At 43.8% G+C, this 21,849-nt stretch overlaps 1 protein-coding gene across 4 annotated transcripts in view; it reads left to right on the plus strand.

Annotated features, from left to right (window-relative positions):
- The window catches only part of MRNIP (MRN complex interacting protein), a 25,430-nt gene continuing 3,581 nt past the window's right edge, over positions 1 to 21,849 (plus strand). For 2 of the 4 annotated variants that reach the window (XM_072840507.1, XM_072840504.1), the window contains exons 1-6: positions 3 to 76; positions 3,005 to 3,064; positions 8,872 to 8,960; positions 14,912 to 14,984; positions 16,064 to 16,218; positions 16,921 to 17,008. In XM_072840507.1, the coding sequence (XP_072696608.1) occupies positions 11 to 76; positions 3,005 to 3,064; positions 8,872 to 8,960; positions 14,912 to 14,984; positions 16,064 to 16,218; positions 16,921 to 17,008 (531 nt within the window). In that variant the 5' untranslated portion in view covers positions 3 to 10. Of the gene's footprint in view, positions 77 to 3,004; positions 3,065 to 8,871; positions 8,961 to 14,911; positions 14,985 to 16,063; positions 16,219 to 16,920; positions 17,009 to 21,849 lie in introns of all 4 variants that reach the window. The other 2 variants (XM_072840506.1, XM_072840505.1) reach the window with 2 other exon arrangements.

A 21,849-nucleotide genomic window follows, 5' to 3' on the forward strand; every position in this document is an offset into this window, starting at 1 on the left:
GGCGGCCGCAATGTCGTCGGCTCAGCGGGCTAGGGTGCTGCGGTGCTTCCGCTGTCGCCTCTTCCAAGCACACCAGGTGGGGTGGGCACCGGGCTCCCCCTCCGGCGCGGCAATGGCGGGCGGGAGTTGGAGGGGCCGCGGAGGGCCGGGCCTCCGCCCCAAGCCTTGCCCCGCGGCGCGGTACTGGGCCTCCCTGACGCCGGGCTCCAGGACTGGCTCTGAGGACTGGGTTTTGGTATCTCTTCGTAACGTTTTACTGTTGTTGTTGTTTGTTTTTAATGTTTCTGACGTGGTTATAAGATTCGTAGAAACCGGGGGTAATGGTTTCTGAGGAGGCGGCCTCGTGACCTCTTGGAGCTAGTTGGAGAAAGCACGTCGAGGATAGCCCACCCCAAAGTGGCTCTTTCTTAATTTAACTACTGGGGAGATGACAGGGTTATTGTTTTGTTTGTTTGTTTTTAAAGATTTTATTTGCTTATTCATGAAAGCTACGTCAGAGAGCGGCAGAGACGCAGGCAGAGGGAGAAGCAGGCTCCCCGTGGAACTCCCCTTGCAGAACTCGATCCTAGAACCCTGGGATCACGCCCTGAGCCGAAGGCAGACGCTCAACCACTGAGCCACACCGGTGTCCCTTGATTTGTTTGTTGTTCTTGTTAGATTTTATTTATTTACTTGAGAGAAAGAGAGAGGGAGAGCACAAGAAGCAGGAGGGAGAGGCAGACTCCCAGCTGGGCAGGGAACCTGATATGGGGCTGGATCCCAGGACCCCAGGGTCATGGCCTGAGCCGAAGACACTTACGGAACTGAGCCACCCAGGCGCCAGAAATGACAGTTTTCAAACTGAGGCACAACTGGGCATGCCTTGCTGTCACCCTTTTGCTCTGCAGTGTCTCCATCATATGAGGAGGGACTCATGCCTGTTCCCCAAATGGTGAACAACCCAAGAGTGAAGTTTTTGAAACACGGTCCTCAGAAATTCTAAAACGTTTTGCTTCCCTGACTTTGAAGATGCAAGATAAGGGATGTCACTTAGCCCGTCTTGTCCTGGATGGTATCTCATCTTAGTCCTTGATGTCACCCAACACTGCCGTCAAGTGTATCTCCTGACAGTTCTCTCTTTCCCCTCTTACCTGCTGTGCCCAGAAAAAGGATAACATCAAACTTGTTCAAAGTGAATGTTTAGAAGTCAGATGCTGAGTATGCACCCATCCGCCTGCTGAGACCCCAAGGGCTCTTTGGGGGGCTCAGAAATCGTTTTTACGGGGATCCCTGGGTGGCGCAGCGGTTTGGCGCCTGCCTTTGGCCCAGGGCGCGATCCTGGAGACCCGGGATCGAATCCCACATCGGGCTCCCGGTGCATGGAGCCTGCTTCTCCCTCTGCCTGTGTCTCTGCCTCTCTCTCTCTGTAACTATCATAAATAAATAAAAAAATTAAAAAAAAAAAAGTTTAAAAAAAAAAAGAAATCGTTTTTACTTCACTTTTTGGACTGTATTTTAGGAGTTGAGATTAAATGGAAGTCATTTCCATTTTTAAATTATTACACATACATAATGTTGTGCGTACTCTCACAGTTATTTCAACTAGGAAAAGTGATTTGATCCTAAAGGGAGAAAAGAGTTAACAGTAGTTGCAGAGGTGACAATTTCACACATCCCATTTAGTTTTAACAATCTCTGGATTAGGTATCTATCATCCTCATTTTACAGAGATGAAAATACAGAAATCCTGGGGTCTATCTAATAAATGGCAGGCCCAGGGCTGTCTGATTGCAAAGATCCTGTTATTTCTTACTATCTTCAGACCCCTAGAGCTAGCCAGTTACTGTGTGTCCTTCCAGACCTATTTTTTTTCTTTAACGTGCATTTCCTCCTTGTAGAGGTACCCATAGAAAGGAGTATTTTTATGGTGTTTGAAGAGAGAGACTAGAGAATTAGAATTGCTGAATTGTAGGATATGTCTACATAAATTTGTATTTGGTACTGCTTGGCTTCCTTAGAAACCTTTGGGGTACTTCAAAAAAACCTGATGGTTTTTGTATTAGGGTCATAGTCATATTAATTTTTATAAATCAGCCCAGGAGTCTTTTTGATGTTAAGCATGCTACTTCATTCCATTTTTTCAAGGAACTTTGGTGCCCCTTGATAACATTTTCTTTGTTGGTATTATAAATGGACTCTTCCATTACCTTTTCTGACTAGATCCTTACATAAAGACTGTTAACTTTTTTTTTTTTTTTTTTAAGATTTGATTTACTTATTCATGAGAGAGAAAGAGGCAGAGACATAGGCAGAGGGAGAAGCAGGCTCCATGCAGGGAGCCCGATGCAGGACTCAGAGCCCAGGGCTCCAGGATCACACCCTGAGCCGAAGGCAGACGTTCAACCACCGAGCCACCCAGGCATCCGGGCTCTGTTAACTTTTGAAGCTATATTAACTTTGTATTCAACCTCACTATATTAGATTGTCTTAATGTTTTTAGTAGTTTTTCATTTGATTTTCTTGAGTTTTCAGGTTAAAAAAAATCTATAACAATTTTCCCTCTTCTCCAGTTTTCATACCTCTTATTACTTTTTCTTTTCCAATTCCATTAGCAGAAAAATAACAATGGTCAACTATAGTGGGGCTTTTTGGCTTGTTCTTGATTTTCATAGGCATACTGGCAGTGACTTCCCAGTTTTAGAGCTGAATATAAGGTATTTTATCATGTTAAGAGAGAACTCACTTAGATTTCTCAAGAATTGAAATTAAAATGTTGTGGAAGTAACAGAGATCTGCTTGATTTTGTTTCATATGGATAGCTAGTTTTCCCAGCACCATTTATTACATAGTCTGTTTTTTCCTCACTCCTAAAATGCCACCTTTATAATCCATTAGCTTTTTATACATATATGTTGGTTTGTTTTTAGAATTTTATTCTTTTCCCTTGATCTTTTGAAATCATTATTTTTTATTCATTTCTACCTGTTTTAAAGAATTAAGCCAAATTTCTGGGATTTCATTGTAGGAGAAAAAGAGTCTCAAGTGGACATGCAAAGCTTGTGGAGAGAAGCAGTCATTTTTGCAGGTGAGTCCTGAGAAACAGGGCATCTAGTAGCCAAGCCAGAAAGCGAGGAGGTGGGGGGGGGGGGGGGACCAGAGGTGGGGACCCAACCCTGCAGAAAAGCATGTTTCTGTGGAGCCCCAGCATTCCAGTATTGGGACCAAGTTCACTAGATCAAGAACATCTACTCCTAGGTTCCTCTTCCTTCAAGGAGTGAAATGGATGGAAATTTACCTTCCTTTGCTTATTCAGTCAGCAAGTTTTTACTGAGTACTTTTTGTGTGCAGGCATAGGAGAAAGAAGGGCAGCAAAGCTTTGTCATTCTCGCCTTCACAGATCTGTACATGTGGAAGAGAAACTGATGCACGCACACAGGGCAATTAAAACTAGATTGAACAGGGCACCTGGGTAGCTCAGTCAGTTAAGCGTCTGCCTTTGGCTTAGGTCATGATCTGGGGTCCTGGGGTTGAGCCCCAAGTGGGGTTCTGTGCTGGGTGGAGAGTCTGCTTCTCTCTCTCCCTCTCACCCTGCTTGTGTTCTCTCTCAAATAAATAAGTAAATCTTTAAAAAAAAAAAAAAAAAAAAACCTAGACTGAGCAAATGGCAAGGAAAATGCAGGGCCTGTAAGAAGATGACTGAGCAATCAGACCCAACCGGCTGGGTGCATGTCCGTGCGTGCAGTTTGAGGACAAGGGGAGCTCAGGAAGTGGAGGTCATCAGGAGATGCTCAAGAGAGAACCTAAGGACTGAAGGAAGCGCTCTTACTTAGGCCACTTAGATTCTTTTCATATGGATACCTATTGCTCCACCTCATCTCTTTCATAGCGCAGCCTTTCTGCACCCTTTGCCTTATTGAGCCCCTCATTCACCTTCTCTGGCCCCCCCATGCCACCTCTCCCGCTTCAGCTGCCTGTTTTCCTCCTTCGGCCATGAGGCCTTTGCTTTCAGACCTTGAAATAGTCTAGACATGCTGCACCCTTATGGCCTTTGTGCTCCTTGTTGGGGCTTCCCCATGCTCTCCTCACTGCTCTGATTTAGATAATCATATTCGAGGGGCAGCCCCAGTGGTGCAGCGGTTTAGCGCCGCCTGCAGCCCAGGGCGTGATCCTGGAGACCCTGGATCGAGTCCCACGTCAGGCTTTCTGCATGGCGCCTGCTTCTCCCTCTGCCTGTGTCTCTGCCCCCCCCCCTTTCTCTGCATCTCTATGAATAAATAAATAAAACTTAAAAAAAAAAAGATAATCATATTCGAGTGTGTTTACATGAGTGTTGCTTATCTCATGGAAGTGCCATGAGAGCAGAAGCTCTGCCTGTTTTGTTTACTGATCCGCCCTCTGCACATATCATGTGCCTGGCATAGTAAGTGATCGCTCAGTGAATATTTATTGAATCAGGAAATGACCAATCCCACAGTGACTGGCACTTAGGTTGATTTTTGTTTTCATTGTTATGAACAACTTTACAATGAGGGTTCTTACAAAAGCTCTTTCTTCACTTGACCAGTGATTTCCTTGAAGTTAAGTTGCTATTTCAAAGGATGTCTTTTAACGAAGATTCTTTTGAATGCAAGTAGAAAAAAGACACTTCAGAACGGTTTCAGAAAAAAAAAAGTACTGGCAAGGTAATGGGGTATCTTGGGGAAAGCAAGGAGGGATGAAAATCCCTGAGCCCTTGAAGGTCCGCAAAGCTGTGGACAATGCAAACATCATTTTTTCCTCCCCTTCCTCTCTCTCCCCAGATAGCTCACAGTAACCTACTTCACCCACCGACCACAGACTCTCACTTCAAGCCAACTAGAATAGCTGAATCCCAATTAATAAACTGGGGGAAGCGGTCTGATTGGTTCAGTTGACCCAGATGTCCACATCTGGTCCAGCCAACTGGGACGGTTGGATAGGAATGATCGGGTCATTGGTCAGCAGTAGAGCTGCTGAGGCCCACCCCAAGATTGGGTCTCTGAAGACAAGGAGCTGGCTTGTGAGCTGGTGACTGCTACTCATTTTCCATTTCAGCTTATATTTCTAAATTCTCCTTGAGGAGGCCCTGCATTCGTCTCAGCGCCTCCATGCATGTGCAGTGGGGCATGGCTTATGGTAGACTAGGCCACAGTGACAAATAGACGACAAAATGGTGTAGCCTAACACAATAGAAATTGTCTCTCTTGCTCTTGTAATGGTCCTGGAAGGGATTAAAATCAACAGGGCAGACATCCTGGATGTGGTCATTCAGGGACCCAGGCACCCTTCATCTTGAGGTTCTGTTAAGTGCCAGAGGCCTGGTGCCTACAGCCACTGAAGGGCAAGAACATGAAGGAACTACCCAGGAGGCTTTTAGGGGTCAGGCCTAGAAGTGGCTCCCATCCCACTAGAAAGAATTGCAAGGAAAACCAGAAAACTTAGTCCAGTTTGTGCCCAGATGAGGGGAGAATGATTTGAGCATTCAGCAGTGGTCTGGTCCCTCCCTTGCTAGCGTGCGTACACTTAGCCATTTATGCCAGATCAACGCCTTACAAAGCTTTGCCGTTGCAGTCTTCAGTTCTCTCCCATTCTAATTTGAACTTGCCCCAGCTGGACTTTATTCCCTGCAGTCCAGTAAAATGACTCCTGTCAAAGTGAGCAGTGATCTCCATTTGCTAAAATCCATGGTGAATTCTCAGTCCCCCAGCGGCTTGACCTGTTGGTGGCATCTGTCACAGTTTGTCATGTCCTCCTCAAAACATTGTGTTCACTCAGACTTCCAGTCATCCCACTCTGGTTCTCCTGCTGTCTTTCTGCTGTGTTTCAGTCCTCTGTGCTAGCTTTTTCCCATCTCCCCAGCTTCTAAACATGAGAATGCTGTGGTATTCAGTTTGTTGGCCTCTGCTCCAGTGATACAAGTTTGTTGACCTCTCCTCCTTGGTGATCCAAGAGGAGATCGTCTCACAGCTCTGGGGTATCTGTCTCAGACCCCAGGTCTGCCCATTCAGCTCTCTCCTGGTTCTCTGATAGTCATCCAGAACCCATCTTTCCAAACAGAAGGCCCTACGCACCTGCTCTCCCACAATCATCCCCATCTCCTGTGTGCCAAGTCCCTGGTTAGTTGTTTGAACTAAAAAAAAATCTGGAAGTCATCCATGACTCCTCTTTTTTTATTTTTTATTTTTCAAATACTCTTCATCTTGTCCATCAGCAGATCTTGTCAGCTCCCCTTTGAGGATGTACCCAGACTGACCACTTGTCACTACAGTGGTCTGAGCCACACCACTGTTTGCAGCAACCTCCTGCCAGCCCCCCTGTTGCTGCGGTATAGTCTGCCCTCAGCGCTGTGGTCCAAATGTCCTGCTAAAACATGTGTTGGGCCAAGTCAGTCTCCCCAACCTTCCAGGTTAGAGCAAAATCCATAGTCTTACAGACAGGGCCATGTACAGTGCCTGGTACAAAAGGAAAATGTGAGGCCCCTTGTTCAAAAGCAGAGCTGTAAAAGGTACTAAAATATTAAGCTTTTCCTTTCTTTCCTGGATTCTCTTGACTTTTCATAATGTGTTTATTTTTTTTTTTAATTTTATTTATTCATTCATGAGAGACACAGAGAAAGAGAGAGTCAGAGACACAGGCAGAGGGAGAAGCAGGCTCCATGCAGGGAGCCTGACATGGGTCTCAATCCTGGGTCTCCAGGATCAGGCCCTGGCTGAAGGCGGCGCTAAACCTCTGAGCCACCCGGGCTGCCCAATAATGAGTTTATTTACTGTTGAATGTCTTCCTAAGTAAAGAAAACTTAATATTTTAAGTTTATTAGCATTAATTTTGCCACTGATATCCTACAACACCAGTTTGTTTGTTTGTTTATTTATTTATTTATTTATTTTCAACACCAGTTTAAAATGCAAAGAGTGTTTAGTCCATATGCAGAATAACATAAGAGCATTTACTGTATGTGCAGGATCATCCAAATTACCCAGGTTGTGGGATCCCTGGGTGGCGCAGCGGTTTGGCGCCTGCCTTTGGCCCAGGGCGCGATCCTGGAGACCCGGGATCGAATCCCACATCGGGCTTCCGATGCATGGAGCCTGCTTCTCTCTCTGTGTCTCTGCCCCTCTCTCTCTCTCTCTGTGACTATCATGAATAAATAAATAAAATCTTAAAAAAAAAAAAAAAATTACCCAGGTTGTGTTTTGGAGCTCATATATGCCTACATATTTCATTCTTACCACTGGAAATGCTACACAAAATTAACTCAGCTGTTTTTACTCTACTTACTGATATGCACACATTTTCCCCCAGCCCCATGCTCCCCCATCAGTTTCCTGATGCATAAGGAAGGACTGAGGGAAAGGAAAGTCTCTGTCTTGCCCTTTCCTTCCATGTCATCATTTTTAGCAGAAGTGATCAGCTGTTCTAGGCAAGTAACAGGAATAAAAAAAGATATGATAGGGTTCCTTGGTTGGTTGTGTATGTTTAGAACACCCTTGCCTTCTGCATCTGAAGCAAGTTCTTGTTCCATTGGAAGCCTGGCATCTCAGCCTGTGGGTGCCTCCACATACTCAGATGTAGATGGCAAACAGCATCTACACTAGGACTCTCTGTGTACACTCCCGTGTATTTGTTGTGAGTCAACTGGAAGCCTGTGCCCCTGGATCATCAAGCACGTGATGCAAATGGTGTGGTAAGGAACAGTGGACACGTATATTGTGTGTTTCTCTGCTTACAGACATGATCCTTTGTCCCATCAGACTTCACTTACACAAGTTCAAAAATAAGAATTTCAAAAATAAAACCAAAAAATGTTTTCAGCATGGCCATAACAGAACAGGTCTCATGCCCATGAAGCTGACTTTGCCTATAGTAGGGACTACACTCAAACCTCATCTCCTGTTGTTTTCCCCCAGACCACTCAGCTCTAGCCATGTTCCTCGAAAATGCCAGGCTCAGGGTCCTTGCTCTCGTGTCCATTTCATTGCTTCTGCCAAATGCTTTCCCCTAGGTATCTTCATGGCTTCTGCCCTCATATTTTCCTACTTTGTGCTCAAGCATCACCTTAGTGATCTGTTCCTGAACACCTTATATAAAATTGTCTACTCTGTCTCCACTCTACCCTTTCATTGCCTTATTTTCCTTGATGGTACTTCCATCACCTAATGGCCACATAGTCAATTTATACATTGTCTGTCTCCTCTCACTAGAATGTACACTCCATGATGACAGTGATTTTTGTCTCCTCCCCTTATTGTCCTTAACTAGTCCATGACCCTGGCACATAAGAGGTGCTAAATAAATATTGTGAAACAAATGGGTGACTGCTAAGTGGGGAAAAAAAAAAAACTTTTATTTTATGTTGCTTTGATTATCAGTGAATACCAATTGGTGGCTTGTGTTGCTTCTCTTCCAAAAAAAATTTTTTTAAGATTTTATTTATTTATTCATGAGAGACACAGAGAGGCAAAGACATAGGCAGAGGGAGAAGCAGACTCCCTGTGGGGAGACGGATGCAAGACTCCGTCCCAGGACCCCAGGATCACAACCTGAGCCAAGGGCAGATGTTCAGCCAGTGAGCCACCCAAGTGCCCTTCTTCCAAATTTCTTATTCATGTTTATTAACCATTTAGTGTGGGGTTTGGGACTGAGTTTGTCTTTGATATGTAGAGTTCTCAATGCTAGAAGGATAGTCGCCAGATAAACCAGAAATATTTGTTCCTGAGACTGTTTGTAAATAAATTACTCCAGAAGCAGTGCTCAGTCATTAGGATTTCTGCCTTGCAAAGTATAGCTTTTCCCTTCCTGAGGTATGTCACTAATGTATTTGTTTCTCAACATTCTGTCAGTGCTTTATAAACTTAGTATTCTTTTGTTTTTCAGACTTATGGTGAGGGCTCTGGTGCTGACTGTAGATGCCATGTCCAAAAATTAAATCTGCTGCAGGGACAGATTTCAGAGATATCACTCAGGTATAGTTGTTTGAGAAATGCATCTTATCTTGGCCTGTGTTCATCTTGAGTGGTTAGTGGAAGTAGAAGATGGGAAAAAAAAAACTTAAATTTCCATACAGTGATTATTTACTCTGAACAATCTTCCCTCTGACAATAACTAAAAATACTAACTATAGTATTTGGAGTACACTGATGAGATGATAGGGAAGTAAACAAAATATCAGAAGTTAAAAATAAAGCAAAAGCCAAAATCCAGAGAGTAAGTACCTGAGCTACTGATGTAATGAATCCAGGTGCTCTGGAGCTTCCACGTAGACCCTGGGAGGGGTGCAAGAGACAAAGACAAGGCCTAGGGTCTGTTCAGCATGGCGGGGAGGGGGGTCAGTAGGAGACCACCACATAAAGCTGTGTCCCCAAAATACTACACCTTCAATGAATGATCAAATGCACCCTGTCTGCAGCAGGGAGCCTGCTGTTGACCTTGGTATTGGCTGAAGAAGAGAAATATCTCTCTAGGATTTTATAAACACAAGAAAGCTGTCACATGGCTTTTCAGCCTTTTACATGCACTGTGTGAAAAGCCTCAGACTGGGAATTTATTTTTAAACTGCTCAAGGAAGCAAAGGTAAATGCAATTCCTCTGGAGCATACATCTTCAACACAGTCCTGAAAGAATTTCCACAGATAAAGTTCTAAGGAGCATATACTCAGAGTTAAAAATCATTAAACAGGGGATCCCCGGGTGGCTCAGTGGTTTGGCCCCTGCCTTTGGCCCAGGGCGTGATCCTGGAGACCCGAGATCGAGTCCCACATCAGGCTCCCTGCATGGAGCCTGCTTCTCCCTCTGCCTGTGTCTCTGCCCCTCTCTCTGTGTCTCTCATGAATAAATAAATAAAATCTTTTAAAAAAAATAAAAAAAATAAAAAAAAATAAAAATCATTAAACATTCATGTCACCATGAGCAAAAGACAACAGAAACAACAGATGAGAAAGTGACACACACAGACTACAGAATACGTAATGTGTATTTAATATATTTAATGAAATAAAAGGCAAGATTGATAATATAAGAAGCAAAGTAGTTCAGGCCACCTGGCTGGCTTAGTTGGTAGAGCATGCAACTCTTCATCTCAGGTTTGTGAGTTCAAGCGGCATGTTGGGGGTAGAAAGTACAAAGGAAAAAAAAAAAAAAGGAAGCCAGGGACTTTTAAAAATGACTAAGTAGGGGGACACCTGGGTGGCTCAGTGATTTGAGCGTCCGTCCTTGGCCAGGGCATGATCCCAGAGCCCCAGGATCGAGTCCCACATCGGGCTCCCTGCATGGAGCCTGCTTCTCTCTCTGCCTGTGTCTCTGCCTCTCTCTCTCTCTCTCAATCTGTGTCTCTCATGAATAAATAAATAAAATCTTTTAAAAAATGACTAGGTTTGAAAAAGAACCAAAAGGAGTTTGTAGAAATGAAAAGTAGAATCAGGGATCCCTGGGTGGCGCAGCAGGTTAGCGCCTGCCTTTGGCCCAGGGCGCGATCCTGGAGACCCGGGATCGAGTCCCACGTCAGGCTCCCGGTGCATGGAGCCTGCTTCTCCCTCTGCCTGTGTCTCTGCCTCTCTCTCTCTCTCTGTGTGACTATCATAAATAAATGAAAAAAAAAAAAAAGTAGAATCATTGAAATTAAAATTTCAGTGGACAGGGCAGCCCGGGTGGCTCAGCGGTTTAGCACTGCCTTTGGCCCAGGGCAGAATCCTGGAGACCCGGGATCGAGTCCCACATCGGGGTCCCTGCATGGAGCCTGCTTCTCTCTCTGCCTGTGTCTCTGCCTCTCTCTCTCTGTCTCTAATAAATAAATAAAATATTAAAAAAAATTTTCAGTGAACAGGTTAAGCATTAACTGTAGCTGAAGAGAGAATCAGTGAAATGGGAGATAAATCTGAAGAAAGTGTTCATTCACAATGCAACACAAATACAAAGGTGGAAAAATGTGAGTTGAAAAACATGAAAGCAACAGGGGATAGTTCCAGCAACAGAGAATAAGAAAAGTGGGGCAGAGGCGATGTGTGAAAAGATTAGAGCATTTTCCAGAATCAAACGCTTACATTCTTGGATTTAGGAAACAGTAAATCTCAAACTGGATAAAGTCATTCTTTTTTTTTTTTTTTTTTTTTAAGATTTTATATATTCATTCATGAGAGATACAGAGAAAGTCAGAGACACAGGCAGAGGGAGAAGCCTCCCTGTGGGGATCCCAATGCAGGACTTGATTCCAGGACCCCAGGATCACACCCTGAGCTAAAGGCATACGCTCAACCACTGAGCCACCCAAGCATCCCAGGTCATTATTTTACTTGGAAACAACATGTTTTTTTTGTTTGTTTTTTTTTAAGATTTAAAATAAAATAAAAGATTTTATTTATTCATTCATGAGAGACAGAGAGAGAGGCAGAGACACAGGCAGAGGGAGAAGCAGGCTCCCTGCAGGAAGCCCGACGTGGGACTCGATCCCGGGACTCCAGGATCATGCCCTGATCATATACAACATGGTTGTATATATAGGAAATCCTAACGAATCTATATAAATGCTACTAGAACTAATATTTTATCAAGATCACAAGGATACAAAGTCAACATACAGGGGTGCCTAGGTGACTCAGTTAAGTGTCTTACTTTGGCTCAGGTCATGATCTCTGGGTCCTGAGATTGAGTCCTATGTAAGGCTCCATGCTCAGCAGGGAGTCTGCTTCTCCCTCCCCTCTCCCTCAATCCCTCCCCCTTTCCTTCTGCCCATTCCCCCAACTCTTTTTTTTTTCCTTTTTTTTTTTTTTTTTAATTTATTTATTTATGATAGTCACACAGAGAGAGAGAGAGGCAGAGACACAGGCAGAGGGAGAAGCAGGCTCCATGCACTGGGAGCCCGACGTGGGATTCAATCCCGGGTCTCCAGGATCACGCCCTGGGCCAAAGGCAGGAGCTAAGCCACTGAGGCACCCAGGGATCCCTCTGTCCTCCCACTCTTGCATGCATGCTCTCTCAAATAAATAAAATCTAAAAAAATAAAATCCCCCAAAATAAAATATTAAATATTAAGAAAATTAAAGCCTATAATTAAACTTTTTTAATTATACCATTTAGAACAGTTACTTAGGGATAAATATAACAAAAAATGTGCAAGATCTATTCAGTAAAAACTACAAAACATTGCTGAGAGAAATTAAAGAAGATCTATATTAATGAAGACATGTAACATGTTCCTGGATTGGAAAACTCAGTATCATGAAGATTTCAGTTTATTCTAAATTGGTAGAGACAACCTAATCCAAATCAAAATTCCAATGGGCTTTTTTTTTTTTCTGTAGAAATTGACAAACTGACCCTAAAATTTATATAGAAATACTAATGCCTAGAATTACCGAGACAATTTTGAAAAGAACAAAGCTGGGGGACTTTTACAGCCTGATTTCAAGATCTATAATGCTGCAGTAATTGAAGACAATGTGATATTGGTAAAAGACTATACATATAGATAAATCAGAAGGTGAATGGATAAACAGATTGTGGTATGTTCATGCAATGGAACACTACAACATTCAAAACAACACTGGCAAATCTCAAAAACATTGCTAAGTGAGAAAAGCCCAACACAAAAGACTACATGCTGTAGAGATCAGTAGTTTTCTGGGGGAGAGAATTGCCTCTAAAGACACATATGAGGGCGCCTGGGTGGCTCAGTGGTTGAGCATCCGCCTTTGGCTCAGGTTGTGATCCTGGAGTCCTGGGATCGAGTCCCACATCAGGCTTATTGCAGGGAGCCTGCTTTTCCATCTGCATATGTCTCTGCCTCTCTCTTGGTGTCTCTCATGAATAGAGGAATCTTTGAAAAAAAATAGATACATGAGAACTTTTGGGCATGATGAAATTTTTCCATATCTTGTCCATTATATCTGAATTAAAATTTTTTTCCTATAATCTTTTTTTTTTTAAGATATTATTTGTTGGGCAGCCCAGGTGGCTCAGCGGTTTAGCACTGCCTTCAGCCCAGGGCCTGATCCTAGAGACCTGGGATCAAGTCCCATGTTGGGTTCCCTACATGGAGCTTGCTTCTCCCTCTGCTTGTGTATCTGCCTCTCTCTCTCTCTCTCTCACTCTCTGTCTCTCATGAATAAATAAATAAAATAAAGATTTTAAAATCAAATAAAGATTTTATTTATTTATTCATGAGAGACAACACAGAGAGAGACAGAGGCAGAGGAAGAAACAGGATGCATGTAGGGAACCCGACATGGGACTCGATCCTGGGCCAAAGGCAGGCACTTAACCGCTGAGCTACCCAGGCATCCCTGTATCTTGATTGGATGATAGTTTCAAAGATATAATTTATCAAAGCTCATCTAAGTAGACACTTAAATTTTAAGGTATGTCATACCTTAAGTTAATTTTAAGATTAAAAAAGAAATCTGCCCTTAGAGCAGCAACATAATGAAATCATAGAACACGAAAGACAAAAGAGCTGAAAAGTAGGTGGAGAGAGAGAGCGAGCGAGCACTTAAAAAGGAACAGCAGATGCCCAACTGCCCAGTGGTATCATTAAAGCAAGAAGACAGAATGGTATCTTTGGACTGTTGAGAGCTGTTCGTTATTGATGAGTTCCTGAATCCGAAAGGTGAGCAGAGCTCTGGCCAGTAGCTGCTAGGATACCATGATATGAATGCTGGATCACCAGCCACATGGCTGAGTAGGTGTTGTACATGCATGCTCTCACTGCATCTTTATAATCATCCTGTGAGGACCATTGATTTCTACATACCAATGAAGAAATTGAAGTATAGATACCCACATTGGGTAGCTCGCTAGAAGGAGTTCCCATATGACAGTGTGATGTAACCACCCTGACAGATGGTAGACTTGGCTTTGCTCTAACCTCCAACTCTTGCACAGTAAGTATTCTCACAGCCATTCAGTCCTATTAGAGGTCCTAGAGGCCCTGGCACCCCCACTCTTCTTTATGTGGTGAAAGAGCCCTACTTCCCCTGGAGGGCTGGTGGAAGTTACTATGTCACACAGAATGCCTCCTCTCTCGTAAGGGTCGAGGTAGAACTATAAAGACTTGTATAGGGATCCCTGGGTGGCGCAGCGGTTTGGCGCCTGCCTTTGGCCCAGGGCGCGATCCTGGAGACCCAGGATCGAATCCCACGTCAGGCTCCCGGTGCATGGAGCCTGCTTCTCCCTCTGCCTATGTCTCTGCCTCTCTCTCTCTCCCTGTGTGACTATCATAAATAAATAAAAATTTAAAAATAAATAAATAAAGACTTGTATAGGGATCCCTGGGTGGCGCAGCGGTTTAGCGCCTGCCTTTGGCCCAGGGCGTGATCCTGGAGACCCAGGATCGACTCCCACGTCGGGCTCCCGGTGCATGGAGCCTGCTTCTCCCTCTGCCTGTGTCTCTGCCTCTCTCTCTCTCACTGTGTGCCTATCATAAATAAATAATAATAATAAAAAAAGACTTGTATAATTCTGTGCAGTGGAGACATCTCTACTGCTGATGGGAGGGACTCTGTGCTATGAGGCTTCCCCTGACGTTACTCTCTCTGTACCCCAGGCTCTCGACAAGGCACATGCACGCATGTTGTCTCTTTCATCTTTATAGTCACCCCTTCCATATTGTCCCCACTTGTGGATGAGGGGAACTGGGGTACAGCGATGAACCGAAATTCACACTGACAATGACAGCCAGTCAATGGCAAAGCCAGGATGCAAACGCTGGTTTGACTTGCCTAAATCTGGAGAACAAACAGTCCCCCTGCCCAGGCCCTTGTGAGCTGCTGGAAGATCACCAAATTACATCAGAACAACAGAAATAAGATCCTAAGATCTCCTAGAGCAGTCTTTGGTATCAAGTATTTACATCCTGCTGTTCCATCTCCTTGCTCTTCATCCCCTGGTCATTTCACTAAGGACATACATACATTCTTTCACTAAGGTTTCTGGAAGAGCCTGTAAATGTTGATGAGGAAAATTCAGGGCCTGGGAATGCTGAGCATGAGAGTGTGCAGGTGAGTGTCACGGTGGGGGTGGGGGGGTGGTCCATTTATTCATTTGCTGGTCTTTCGTTGAACAAATGCTATCGATAACAGACACTTGGCTTGGAGCTATAGCAAACAGAGGAGGGAGTAAACCCACCCCTGTCATAAGGGTGGACACAGCCATGTGTACCAATACTCCCTGTCACACTCTGGGCACACCTCTGATAGTGAAAAGATGCTGCTGCTACTGCTGCTGCTGAGGACCTGCCATTCGTGTTCCCTTTCTCCAACCCAAGCCTCCCAGCAGGGCTCGCATCCAGCTTTCTGCCCCAGTGCATAGTAAAATAGATGCTCAGACAGTGTTGGGTAGGCAGGAGAAGAGCCTGGGTGACTGAGGAGGTGACACCATTGGTACATCCAGGGTGCTGGGTACATGGAACACTGTCCTGCCAGGGGCGGGGGCGTGGGAACAGCTGTCCGAGGCTCCCTGCCCACCTGAGGACAGAGCCCGCCTCTGCTCACAGAATCACACTGGCAGCGTCCTCCCTCTGCTCGCCCCTCATATTTGTATTATAAACGGGAGCATTGCTCATACACCACTTTAACACAGCAGCTTTCACATATTTGGTTCTGTACTTCCAGTCTTGTCCACTTAGGGACTTAATTTTACAGCTTCATCATTACAAAAAACCCTGGTTTGCATCCTAGAGTTTGCACTCCTGCTGGTCTTATGTTGCTGTAGAATTTTCAGTGATGTGCTATATCTACAAGGTATAGTAGTGTATCAATATTTATTCCATGATGATTTGGCATGTAGATCATTTCCAGATTTTTGCTACGGTAAGTATGTGCTAATAAGATTTATATCACCTTGACAAGTATCTTTGTGCCTTTGTCTTCATTTGGAAGCCGTCAGTCAGGGAGCATGGACATTTGTAAAGTTCCTTGATGAGTTGTGCCCTGTGGCTTTCCCAGGACCTGTGCCAGTGTGCCTGGTCCCCAGTGGTGCCTCAGGACATCCATCTCCCCATTGCCTTCCAGCAAAATGCCTTTCCTGGTGACAGGGTAGGTGAGGGTCCTGAGAATAAACTTACTTCCCAATCCTGTAGGAAAAACCTCAGTCCTCAGAGAACCGCTGGCTGAAGTATCTGGAAAGAGACTCAAAAGAACTGGGAATGGAAGAAGGAGTGTGTTTCAAGAGACAGTCTTTATCTGGGACAGAGACGCCAGACCCTCCCTTCAACACAGGCCTGCCTAGAAAAAGGTGCCAAACAAGTCACTAATCCAGCAGCCATCACCCCATACCCACGGTGACCCACGATGGGGGCAGTGATGAGCAGCCCTAGCAGTCAGCAGCACAGAAGAAGCCTGCATGGCACTAGCTGGCAGGTACCATCACCACCAAGCCCTCCTTGGCCTTGCTGCGCACCAGGTGCTGCCATGCAGAGAGGAGGGTTGGGTGGAACGCCAGCATGGGCACCTTGGTGGTGTTCACTTAATTGTGACTGCACTGACCTCAAGAAAGAGTGTACTTTAGGGGCAGAGTTGACAAAGTGAAGTGTGGCCAGAGTAGCTTATGATTCTGTGAGCTTTAGCCTACAGCAGGAAAGCCTGACCTTTTATAAGTCTCTTCCCTAGGCTTTCTCTGCATTTCAGTGAGCCTTCTAAGACATTGCCTTAGCTAGACCCAAGATGGCTCCTATAGGGCAATGGACACTGGGAGGTAGATTCCAATGCAAAATAAGAACTTTGTAGCAACTACAGACTATGGAGCAGAGAAACAGACTGCCTTGGAGGTTGTGGGGCAGCCTGCTATTGGCAGTGGAGCAGAAGCTGAGCAGCCACCTGGGGGGAGCTGTATGGGAGGACGAGGTCCCTACTTGTGCTGGGTGGTAACTCCAGGCGTCAGCATCCGGACCCTGTTGGTGATAGCGCTGGATTCTTGACAGTGCTTTCTCTCCACCAGGAAATGGAGCCAGAGCACAGTCCAGCCTTCACACAGCCCAGATGTCCAGAACGTGAGTGACTCTGAGGTTACCTTGGAGCCCCAGAAGGTCAGTGACTGAGGATAGCGTTTCTTTTCTGGTCCCAGTAACCATTGAACACACAGACTTGTTTAATACCCGAGTGTTTTGTCTGCTCTGACTTAAGCCAGTTCCTTTCTCTGGCCTGACCATTTATTTCTCTGCCATGCCCAATCTCAGTGATATGAGTTCCTGGTCAAAAGGACAGCTTGATGCCTTGGAATCAACCAAGGTTGACCAGTAGGGCTTTTCTGAGTCAGGACCATTCTCGTCCCTCAAGGTGGAGTGAAGGGTCTTTGCCAGACTGTCCCACAAGGGACCTGCCCTTGACTTCTGAGCAACTGTTCCCATCTTCATCTTCACTTACCCAGGCTTGTTCTTTTGCACTGAAGCACTGTCTTCACCTAGAATCAGCTCTTGTTCTTTTTATTTTTTTTTTGTTTGTTTTTTTTTTCTAAATTTTTATTTATTTATGATAGTCACACACAGAGAGAGAGAGAGAGGCAGAGACATAGGCAGAGGGAGAAGCAGGCTCCATGCACCGGGAGCCCAACGTGGGACTCGATCCAGGGTCTCCAGGATCGCGCCCTGCGCCAAAGGCAGGCGCTAAACCGCTGCGCCACCCAGGGCTCCCGTCTTGTTCTTTTTATTATTGAAGTCTGGTGTCTGACCTACAATGGTATGTTAGTTTCAGGTTACAACATGGTGGTTCAGACAATTCAGTATATGCATCAGTGCTCACCGTGGCAGTCATCATCATCTGTCGGCCTACGTTATTACAGCATTATTGACTGTATTCCCTATGCTATAGTCTTCATCTCCTTGACTTATCACTGGAGGTTTCTACCTCTTAATCTCCTTCACCTATCTTGCCCATCCCTTCAGCCCCTTCCCTTTGGGCAACTATCAGTTCTATTTATGAGTTCTTTGTTATGGCTGAGTAGCATATATGTTGCTACCCTTATGTTGATATATACCACATTGTCTTTTTCCATTCACCTATTGGTGGCCACTTGGGCTGCTTCCATATTAGGACTATTGTAAATAATGCTGCAGTATACATAGGAATGCATATATCTTTTCAAATTGGTGTTTTGGGGCAGCCCCAGTGGCCCAGCGGTTTGGTGCTGCCTTCGGCCCCGGGGTGTGATCCTGGAGACCCAGGATCAAATCCCACGTCGGGCTCCCTGCATGGAGCCTGCTTCTCCCTCTGCCTGTGACTCTGCCTCTCTCTCTGTCTGTCATTAAAAAACAAAACAGGGATCCCTGGGTGGCGCAGCGGTTTAGCGCCTGCCTTTGGCCCAGGGCGCGATCCTGGAGACCGGGATCGAATCCCACGTCGGGCTCCCAGTGCATGGAGCCTGCTTCTCTCTCTCTCTCTCTCTGTGTGACTATCATAAATAAATTTTTTAAAAAATGAACTTTAAAAAAATTAAAAAATTAAAAACAAAACAACAACAACAAAAAACATCAATTTGGTGTTTTTGCTTTCTTTGAATAAATACCCAGTAATGAAATTACTGGATCATATGGTATTTCTATTTTTAATTTTTTGAGGAAATTCCATACAGTTTTCCACAAGTGATTGCCCCAATTTACATTTCCAACAACAACACACAAGAGTTCCCTTTTCTCCACATCTTCCCCAATACTTGTTATCTCTTGTGTTGATACTAACCATTCTGATAGGTGTGAGGTGTGAGATGATAGCAAATCGTGGTTTTGATTTGTATTTCCCTGATGATGAATGGTGTTGAGCATCTTTTCATGTGTCTGTTAGCCATCTGTAGGTCTTTGGAAAAATATCTGTTTGGGTTCTCTGCCCGTTTTTTAATTGGGTTATTTGGGAATTTAGTGTTGAGTTGTTTTTTTTTTTTTTAAGATTTTATTTATTCATGAGAGACACAGAAAGGCAGAGACATAGGCTCCCTGTGGGGAGCCCGACGTAGGACTCAATCCCAGGATCACACCCTGAGCTAAAGGCAGATGCTCAACTGCTGAGCTACCCAGGCATCCCTAGTGTTGAGTTATATTATAAATTCTTTGTATGCTAAGGATATTAACCCTTTTTTCAGATACATCATTTGTAACTATCTTCTTCCATTCCATATGTTGCCTTTTCATTTTGTTAATGTCTTCCTTCACTGTGCAAAAAGTTGTTATTTTTATATACTCCCAGTATTTTATTTTTGTTTTTTTTTTTTCCCTTTCCTGAGGAGACATAACCATAAATATATTGCTAACACCAATGTCCATCACTTTACTGCCTATGTTTTCTTTTAGGTGTTTTATGGTTTCAGATTTCACATTTAGGTCTTTAATCCATTTTGAGTTTATTTTTTCGTACTGTTAAGAAAATGGCCCAGTTTTCCCACCACTTTTCATTGAAGAGACTGTCTTTTCCACATTGTATATTCTTACCTCCTATGTCCTTGATTATCTGATCATATAATTATGGGTTTATTTCTGGATTTTCTATTATGTTCCATTGATCTGTATGTCTGTTTTTGTGCTAGTTCCATACTGTTTTGATTACAGTACCTTTGTAGTATATCTTGAAATCTGGGATTGTTAAATCTCCAGGTTTTTTCTTTCCCAATTTTGCTTTTGCTATTCAGGGTATTTTGGATTCGATACAAATTTAAGGATTATTTGTTTTAGTTTTGTTAAAAATAGTATTGGTATTTTCACGCGGATTGCATTGAATTTCATAGATTGCTTAGGGTAGTATGGACATTTTAACAGTATTGATTCTTCCAGTCCATGAGCTTGATTTATCTTTCCATGTGTTTGTGTCATCTTCAGTTTCTTTCATCAGTCAGTGTCTTACAGTTTTCAGAGTATAAGCCTTTCACCTCTGGCTAAATTTATTCCTAAGTATTTTTTCTTTTTGATGCAGTCATAAATGAGTTTGTTTTCTTAATTTTTATTTCTGCTATTATTAGTATATAGAAACACCGCAGATTTCTATATATTCATTTATTAACTTTACTGAATTCATTTATTCTAATAATTTTTGGGTGGAGTCTTCAGGATTTTCTATATAAAAGATCATGTCACCTGCAAATCATGACAGTTTTACTTCTTCCTTACCAATTTGGATGCCTTTTATTTCTTTTCCTTGTCTGATTGCTGTGGTAGGACTTCCAGTACTATGTTGAATAAAAGTAGTGAGAATGGACATACTTGTCTTATTCCTGAGGTCTTAGAAGAACAGCTTTCACTTTGACACCATTTAATATTTAGCTATTAGAGAGAGAGAGAGAACATGTGCAGGGTAAGGGGCAGAGGGAGAGGAAAAAGCAGACTATCCACTGAGTAGGAAGCCTGACATGGGGCTCCGTCTTGAGACCCTGGGATCATGACCTGAGCTGAAGCCAGACACTTACCCAACTGAGCCAGCCAGGCACCCCTGAGATTTTTGTTTTTGAGGGGGGCTATATTGCTATAAACTTCCCTCTTAAAACTGCTTTTCCTGCATCCCAAAGATTTTGGACTGTTGTGTTTTTCATTTCTCCATGTATTTTTATATTTCCTTTTTGATTTCTTGGTTGACTTATTGGTTGTTAGCCTCCATGTGTTTTTGTTTTTTCCAGTTTTTTGTTTTGTTTTTTAAGATTTTTATTTATTCATGAGAGACACAGGCAGAGGGAGAAGCAGGCTCCCCGCAGGGATCCTGACACAGGACTTGATCCCAGGACCCCGGGATCATGCCCTGGCCAAAGGCAAACGTTCAACCATGGAGCCACACAGGTGCCCCCAGTTTTTTTCTTGTAATTGATTTGTTTCATATGGTTGTGGTTGGAAAAGATGTTTAATATGATATCAATCTTCTTAAATTTATTGACTTGTTTTGTAGCGTAACATGTGATCTATCCTGGAGAGAGTTCCATGTATACTTGAAAAGAATGGGTATTCTGCTTTTCTTGGATGGAATACTCTATATATCTGCTAAGTATATCTGGTTTAATTTGTCCTTGAGGGATCCCTGGGTGGCGCAGCGGTTTGGCGCCTGCCTTTGGCCCAGGGCGCGATCCTGGAGACCCGGGATCGAATCCCACGTCGGGCTCCCAGTGCATGGAGCCTGCTTCTCCCTCTGCCTATGTCTCTGCCTCTCTCTCTCTCTGACTATCATAAATAAATAAAAATTAAAAAAAATAATAATAATTTGTCCTTGAAAGCCACCATTTCCTTATTTTCTGTGTGGGCATAATCTATTGATGTAAATGAGGTGTTAAAGGCCCCAAAATTACTGTATTACCGTCAACTTTTTCCTCTAGGTCTGCTAATATTTGCTTTATGTGTGTAGGTGCTCCTCCTATATTGGGTGCATAGAGATCTACAATTCTTACATCCTTTTGTTGGACTGATCCTTTTATCATTATGTCATGACTTTGTCTCGTTACAGTTGATTTGGTTGTGATGAGCTCCTTTGAATTTTTTCTGGGAAACTCTTTAGCTCATCTTCACTCTGAATGATGACTTTACCACGTAGAAAATTCTTGGCTGTGGGTTTTTCCTTTCAGCACTTGGAATGTGTCATTCCACTTTCTTCTGCCTTGTAAAGTCTCTGCTGAAAATCAGCATATAACCTTAGTAGGTTTCCCTTCTATGTATGTTTGCTTTCTCTGGTTGCTTTTAAGATTTTCTCTTTGATTTCGCCATCTTGTCTTGTGTGGGATCATCTGTTTGGGGCTCTTTGTGCTTCCTGGTCCTAGAGATCTGTCTCCTTCCCAGGTTAGGGACTTTTTTTAGCTATTGTTTTTTCAGATAAGTTTTCTGCCCCATCACTCTTGTCCTTTTGAGACTTGTATAATGTGAATGTGATAAAGCTTGCTGAGATCTTAGAGGTCCTCTAACCTAGTCTCATT

The sequence above is a fragment of the Canis lupus genome, chromosome 10 (assembly GCF_048164855.1).
Source record: "Canis lupus baileyi chromosome 10, mCanLup2.hap1, whole genome shotgun sequence".
NCBI lineage: Eukaryota > Metazoa > Chordata > Mammalia > Carnivora > Canidae > Canis > Canis lupus.